This window comes from Symsagittifera roscoffensis, chromosome 7 (genome assembly GCF_963678635.1).
Source record: "Symsagittifera roscoffensis chromosome 7, txSymRosc1.1, whole genome shotgun sequence".
Classification (NCBI taxonomy): domain Eukaryota; kingdom Metazoa; phylum Xenacoelomorpha; order Acoela; family Convolutidae; genus Symsagittifera; species Symsagittifera roscoffensis.
Window position 1 is genome coordinate 22,592,012 of NC_087068.1, and position 7,871 is coordinate 22,599,882.

Genomic DNA, 7,871 nt, shown 5'->3' on the forward strand with positions numbered 1-7,871 from the left:
TTTAATATTTTAAATCAAAAATTTTTTGATGGGCAAGGCAGCCGGAACATTTGAAAGGGCAGTCGAAGCATTCAACTTTTGCCGATGCGGGCAGTTTTGTTTTGTTTTGAAGTTTGTTTTCTGGCTTTTTGCAGTTATCCTTTCACGCCGTTTTAAAAATTACTTAAGTCATTTTCGCTCATTTTGGGTAGTTCAGCTTCGGATTTTTGTAGAGAACCTAACGATCACTCAATCTGTGCCCATTTTCAAGTGTAACTGTTTAACTTGTCTTCAAAACAACTATTATAGATTTCTGTGAATTTTATATAGGATTTAAAATAGATGCAATGCCATATAAATGAAATTTGTAAGTCATCTCGAGAAATGGATAAAGCCCAAAACAGCATGAATTCCAAAACGCCCAAATTCCATGTTACGATGCGTTGACGCCGACAACAGATGAGTCATCAATGTGACCATCAATACATCCGTTGTTCTTATACATGAGACAATCAATACATCCGTAGTTCTTCCTTATGCCTGTGCTGGTCCTACCTTCGCTTCGCAAAGAGCATTGTGCAGTTCAGATCCTACACAAGCGAAGTCGTCCAGTCCTAGATGATTTGGGTCTCCAGGGTAGCCCTGGGCTACGCACTGCTCGTCAAGCTCATCAGTCCGATCTCCTGGCTGCGATGCAGATCGCCACAACTCATCTGGCATCACCTGGAGTGGATTAAGCGTTCAATTCTAAGAATTCGATGACTAATTATTTAACTTTGGTTCTTGGCAGTTTCCCTAAGTTTCGGTAATTTCTCTAGTTTTCTATTAAGATGTCACGGTACCAAATTAGACACAGAATGGTTTTTTCTAATTTTTTAAAAACATTGTGTTGTCGAATCCAGGGTTGGCCATAATATGAAACCAAAAGTCACACCATATATTCCATAGAAGACAAACGATGATCGGCGTACAAAATTGTTAAAATAAACAAATTTTTCATAGTTGGTCCGACTTATGATTGCACATTTTTTGAATCGGATCCCTTTTGAATGACCTCAAAACATGGTGTCTTCTATGAAACGTAGGGTTTCTATGGAACCATATATGGTGCCGCGTATGACATCTATGACTTTTCTGCTGTGCGAAGTCAGTATATTTTTACCCAATGGCGGTCGACTTTTTGCAATCCGTGTTCGGGAGTGAGTAAAAAAACGAGACCCTCTTCACCCGTTTACATTTTCTGAATAAGTTAACCTGGCGTTCGGTTCGGTCAACGAACTGCGATCGGTCTTTTCGGATGAGTGAATTGTTGGCAGACAAGGTTCCGTCTTCCTCCAATGGAGCTGGCTCATCCCTTCGGTAGTTGACCCAGAAGCCGGGCTGGCCTGTAGTTGAAATGCCCTTGGACACAGCAAATTTCACCAGCGCCTGTTAAAAACAAACAGTGTATTATTCGTTTAGCTGATTTCCAGATGAATTGGACCACTCTGGCTTAGATTTGCAGTGTCTTGTGGAGAATATTGATCGTAGGCCGTAGCGTTCTTTTTAAACAATTTTTGCGCTTGTTTTAGCATGAAAACCCTCCTGTAACCTGTAGATTTTAGGTCCGATACCCTCCCTACATTTTCCTACTACTGAATAAAAAAACCCACCCCAAGTATATATATATATTCCTCACTTTCTTTGAAAGACAGAACAATAATAGCTATTTTCGAGTTGTAACAGTTTTATGATGAACACACAGCAATCTTTTCATTCATACATACATACACACATGTATGTATGTATGTATGTATGTATGTATGTATGTATGTATGTATGTATGTATGTATGTATGTATGTATGTATGTATGTATGTATGTATGTATGTATGTATGTATGTATGTATGTATGTATGTATGTATGTATGTATGTATGTATGTATGTATGTATGTATGTATGTATGTATGTATGTATGTATGTATGTATGTATGTATGTATGTATGTATGTATGTATGTATGTATGTATGTATGTATGTATGTATGTATGTATGTATGTATGTATGTATGTATGTATGTATGTATGTATGTATGTATGTATGTATGTATGTATGTATGTATGTATGTATGTATGTATGTATGTATGTATGTATGTATGTATGTATGTATGTATGTATGTATGTATGTATGTATGTATGTATGTATGTATGTATGTATGTATGTATGTATGTATGTATGTATGTATGTATGTATGTATGTATGTATGTATGTATGTATGTATGTATGTATGTATGTATGTATGTATGTATGTATGTATGTATGTATGTATGTATGTATGTATGTATGTATGTATGTATGTATGTATGTATGTATGTATGTATGTATGTATGTATGTATGTATGTATGTATGTATGTATGTATGTATGTATGTATGTATGTATGTATGTATGTATGTATGTATGTATGTATGTATGTATGTATGTATGTATGTATGTATGTATGTATGTATGTATGTATGTATGTATGTATGTATGTATGTATGTATGTATGTATGTATGTATGTATGTATGTATGTATGTATGTATGTATGTATGTATGTATGTATGTATGTATGTATGTATGTATGTATGTATGTATGTATGTATGTATGTATGTATGTATGTATGTATGTATGTATGTATGTATGTATGTATGTATGTATGTATGTATGTATGTATGTATGTATGTATGTATGTATGTATGTATGTATGTATGTATGTATGTATGTATGTATGTATGTATGTATGTATGTATGTATGTATGTATGTATGTATGTATGTATGTATGTATGTATGTATGTATGTATGTATGTATGTATGTTTGTACGTACGTACGTATGTATGTATGTATGTATGTATGTATGTATGTATGTATGTATGTATGTATGTATGTATGGAGCATATTGACGTGGGTTTCAACAGTATGAACTAATTAATCAAAGTATGCAAAGTAGAAAAAAAACAGATTATATTTTGGCACGAATCACGTAAATAGAGATTGCTGAAATTTACTTATAAAATCATTTTGGCAAGAATAATTGATTCCAACCCGGACCAAATAGTTTGTTTACTTCTGGAAGCAACTACCGAATTTCAAATCTAAATTTTTGGCCATAATTTTTCTTAAAGTTTTTGTTTATTTCTAATCTAAGTTCTATTTTTCTATTTCTAATCTAATTACTGATTACTGATCAAAAATTAGCAAAATCTAGACAATTTCTGCTGCTGGTATTTGAACTCCCTCCTCACGTTAGCTTGATCTCTAGGCATTAACCTCTAGGCCACATAACCTAAGAGAAATTAATAGTGGTAACAATCTAATGTGCAAAGCAACACTTTGTATAACAAATGTCAAATTGCATTAATTTGGTTTGACTATTGAGTGTAGTAAAAGCATGTAAAATCTAGCAGTGAACTGATTTTACATTATTAATTCAACTTTGCAAAAAACTTTGCTCTATCAGAGTAATTTAAAAACCTTAGTCTGCATGTCAAATCCACCACAAACTTAGTCAATGAATGTAAAATCTACGTAAAATCTAGCGGTGAAACGGTCGAGCAGTGAGATGATTTTACGTTATTGTTTCGACTTTGTAAAAACTTTGCTCTATCTGATTAATTTAACAACCTTAGTCTGCATAATTAATCCACAGCAACCTTAGTCAATGAATGTAAAATTTCCGTTTTAGCGTGAACAGTTTATAGGTTATTGTTTCGACTTTGCAAAAACTTTGCTCTATCAGATTAATTTAAAAACCTTAGCCTGCGTGTAAAATCCACATCAACCTTAGTCAATGAATGTAAAATCTACGCTTCGGTTTTTAGCGTGAACAGTTTATAGGTTATTGTTTCGACTTTGCAAAAACTTTGCTCTATCAGATTAATTTAAAAACCTTAGTCTGCAAGTAAAATCCACCACAACTTTAGTCAATGAATGTAAAATCTAAGTTTGGGTTGAGCAATGAACTGATTTTACGTTATTGTTTCGACTTTGCCAAAAATTTGCTCTTTCAGATTTTTTAACAACCTTAGTTTGCATGTAAAATCCACATCAACCTTAGTCAATGAATGTAAGATCTACGCTTCGTTTTTAGCGGTGAAACGTCAATAGATTTTTGTTTCGACTTAGCAAAAATTGTACTCGGTCAGATTATGAGTTAAAAACTTCCCACAAGCAATTAAATTGGATTAAATGTGATATGCGTTGCATGCAAAAAGGCTCGATTCTGATTGGTTGAAACTTCAACTTAGAACCAAGTTAATTTCCCTTTAAAAAACTGCTTGGGGCGGATGTTAATTTGGTCTGCATTATCTGTTATTCTGCTTGCTTAAAGAACATTTAAGTTCGCTTTTTTCTGTGCGCATTCTTGATTTTTTTTCTGGTCTTAAAGGTCTTTTTTCGTAGCCTTTCTCTAGTGCATGCGAACTAAGGGGAGCGGTGGTGGAGTGGTTACGTCTCCGCCTCTCAATCGAAAGATCGGATCTTCGAGGCCCACCATGATCCGTGCTCGTTGCTTGAGGGTGAAGCAAAATTACCCAGCCCAGAAAAATAACCAAAAAAATTGCATGTAGTTCTTAAACAGGGGCACAACAGCGATTCGCCGTGATGAGCTGTACAGCTCTTGTGTTGGTCCTTTCCCCCGTGGATAAATGTTCTTAATCTTACAAATACGCTTTGAGTAACTATGAAGGAAGTATTGTTGTTTACCTCAAGCTCTCCAAGTGTCTTTGGAGTGACAATCTGTGCGACTGCATCCCCTGTAAGAGTTATATCCATTTAATTAATCAATTTACAAAAGTTCAAATGAAAATTTTTAACTTAAATACAACAATTTAAAACCATTAAAAGTGTCAGGATTGGACATAATTTTTTCTGGATTCTTAGTTTCGTTCGCGAGCGCTCATGTTATGAGTTTTTTAAAACTTTGGTGAGTTTTTTTTAAGAATGGTTGCAAATTTTTGAAAATATTTAAAATATGAAAAATGTAATGATAATTCGAATTTTCAACAAACTATTTGAATAGGAGTGAAGTTATTTTTGTACTTTTGTTGACAATTTTTATTTAAAATTCTTATATTTTAATATGTACATCACTGCCCTGTAGTAATAGACATGAGGCAATACATGCTGGCACTGGGGTACTCCATTCTGCCCACATCTAGCAACTGGTAGCATGTATCTTTTGCTCCCCCTTCTACTGTCTCAAAGGCAAGGGGGCAGTCGTATTGAAGTGCATTTGAAAAGAGGCAGACGAATAATACTCCTAGAAGCATTGGCTTCACACTTTTCGACATGATTTTGCTCTCTCAATTAACTGAAATGGTATGGAAATTTTGCTACAGTAGGATAATATCGTAGGCCCTAAAACTCTTAAAAAATTGTTGAAATACAAAAAACAATTAACCCGGAAAATTATTAGAGTAAAAAAAGATCTTGATTATCGAGAAATTATGCATTGGAAGGCTTGAAAGCAAAAAACCAGAGTTGTGAAAAGATAAAGTTAGTTTAAAATCTGAAGTATTTGAAAAGAGTTTAATGAGCTAAATGTGGTTGCAATGGAACCATGCGGACAAAAAAAACAGGTGGACAAAAAAAAACAGATATTAAAATTAGTTTTTCTCGTAAGAACATCGAAACATCTTTTCAAACATTAAGGAGAACCATTTTATTCATCAAGAGCTGCGCAAAAAGTCCGACGAATTGTTTTTTACCAGTTGTTTGAATTCAAATTAGTTTTTTAATTCTTAATCTCATGTTTTGTGGCACTTAACTTTTGTTTTTTCCCCAAAATATGTAAATGATAATAATTTACCCTTTTGATGGATCCTGCTTTGTCTCTTCGCTATTCTTAATTTTTTTTTTTGACAAGTAGTATTTAAGAGTTATGATTACAAAAATGAATAAACTCTAAGTGTTGTCGACTTTTTGACGAACAAGTGCGGTACAGCGTGTGTTTTAAATGCTCTTCAAGTCAAACTGGTGAAATTATAAGGATGCTTTTTGAACCGAAAGTATAGAGAGTATCTCTAAAGGGCGGATCTCTGGTTCAGATCCCACTCCGTTTGCTAGCCTTTGATTTATCATCCGAAAAGCTGTTTGAAGATCTTGTTTTACATTCTCTTGAAAACTCTTATATTTCCTACTTAACCAATCAAAGCTTAGCGTTATTATATTATGTTGAAATTTTTTCCAGGGTTCGCAAATTGCACATTTTAGCTCGGAGTTTTGCTTTTGATCCATTTTTAGGCCTCTTTAAATCCGCTGGTATCGACTTAGTTTTGTTTTATAAAAACTCAATCCATTCTGACGAAATTCTCAACGAGGGGTTTCAATTTACTCCCATCTAGAAGCGTAGAGCACTAGAAAAAAGGGACCAAGCTAACATCCCCCCAAGCCGTTGGGGGGGAGGATGCTAACTTGGTTCTAAGTTGGAATTTTTCAGCCAATCAGAATAGAGCATTTTACATGCAGCGCTTAGCAAATTTAATTTATATTGAGCGCTGGGGTGGAGGATCTTAACTTGGTCTATTTGGGGGGGGGGATGTTAATTTGATCTGAAAAAAGTTAATCTGAAATATTAAAAAAACGAATGAACTCCAATTATACAAGTGTGGTATAGCGTGTGTGTTTTCAACGCTCTTCAAGTCAATGTGGTGAGCGTGAAAGCGTTAAGATACTTTATGAAACAAATTTAGAGAACCAACTTTTAGAAGGCAAATCTAGACGTAGTCTAACTTCTCCGTAAAACATCTTATAAGTCTTCTTTAACCAATCGAAGCTAAGCATTTCATTGTGCTAGCAGGGTTTGCAAATTTTTCTTACGTGTGCATTTAGTTTTCACCTTGTACATTAGTTTGAAATTCTGCCGTTGATCTATTTTTTGGCCTCTCGAAAAAAGTATAAATTAATTCGTTTAAATAGATCTTGTTTCAATCTGATGAAACTCTCAATCAGGGAGGGTATTAACTAATTGCTAGCAAGCCCGCCTCCTATTGGCTCGCAAAAAATTGTTTTGATCAAGCTATCTAAGCGATGAAACTTTGAAAAAGTTGAAGCTGAGCATATCGTAAATTGGTTTGAAAAACTTTAGGTTTCGTAGAACGAATCGGTTCCCAAAAAATTGAAGTTTTTCTCAGCAAGCTATTCAAGCTGAAACTTTGAAATAATTCAAAATGTTTCGTTAAGCGAATTGGAAGGCGAAACTTACGGTTTTTCTATGAAAGCATTTCAAGCGATGAAACATTAAATTATTTAAAGTTGTTTCAGAGAGCGAATAAATTTCACATTGCTCGATAGAGCGAATCAGTTGGCGAACTTTGAAATAATTCATATTACTTCACACAGAGAACTGGTTTGCAAAAGATTCAAGTTTTTTTAATCAAACTATTAGAGCTTTGAAATTTGGAACTATTTTAAGGTTTTTCTTGAATGAATGCTATTAATATTATGATTTGAAACATTTTAGAACGAATTGGTTCAAGAAAAGCTAATGTTTTTTTTTTCAAGCAAGCTATTCAACTTATACACCTTTGAAACCAACTACAGCGAATCGGATAGCGAAAATATGAATTTTTTTTACGCCACTAAAAACCAAAGAAACTTTGGTTTTTTGATATTAGTTCATAAACTTAACCGGATAGGAACTATTTCAAGTTTTTCTACTGAAGCCAATCACGCGATGAAATTTTTTAACTATTTCAAGTTATTTGGCAGATCAAAGTGATTAGCAAAGAAAAAAGAATTTTCGGCATGCTAGCTATTTGGCCTAAGCTTTGATACGCGTCAACTTAACTCATAGACCGAATCGGTGCTTGAAAAACCTATGTTTATCTTGAGCAAGCTATTCAAATTATGAAATTTTGAATTATTTCAAG

At 33.9% G+C, this 7,871-nt stretch overlaps 1 protein-coding gene across 1 annotated transcript; it reads right to left on the reverse strand.

Moving 5' to 3' along the window:
- Positions 1-299: 299 nt before the first annotated feature.
- On the reverse strand, positions 300-5,971 carry LOC134851740 (uncharacterized). The gene is made up of 5 exons (XM_063867957.1): positions 5,810-5,971; positions 5,094-5,311; positions 4,705-4,752; positions 1,234-1,407; positions 300-702 (listed from the first exon to the last, which is right to left on the reverse strand). Exons 2-5 carry the CDS (start codon positions 5,289-5,291, stop codon positions 514-516), a joined length of 609 nt encoding a protein of 202 aa, XP_063724027.1. The 5' UTR covers positions 5,292-5,311; positions 5,810-5,971; the 3' UTR covers positions 300-513.
- Between the last annotated feature and the right edge of the window lie 1,900 nt (positions 5,972-7,871).

Bases quoted from the DNA above. Each gene is read 5' to 3' on its own strand.
- LOC134851740 (XM_063867957.1), bottom strand. From the start codon at position 5,291: ATGTCGAAAAGTGTGAAGCCAATGCTTCTAGGAGTATTATTCGTCTGC. The intron at 1,408-4,704 runs GTAAACAACAAT...TGTTTTTAACAG, and splicing joins AGACACTTGGAGAGCTTGAG to GCGCTGGTGAAATTTGCTGT. The intron at 703-1,233 runs GTTAACTTATTC...AATCCACTCCAG, and splicing joins TTGACCGAACCGAACGCCAG to GTGATGCCAGATGAGTTGTG.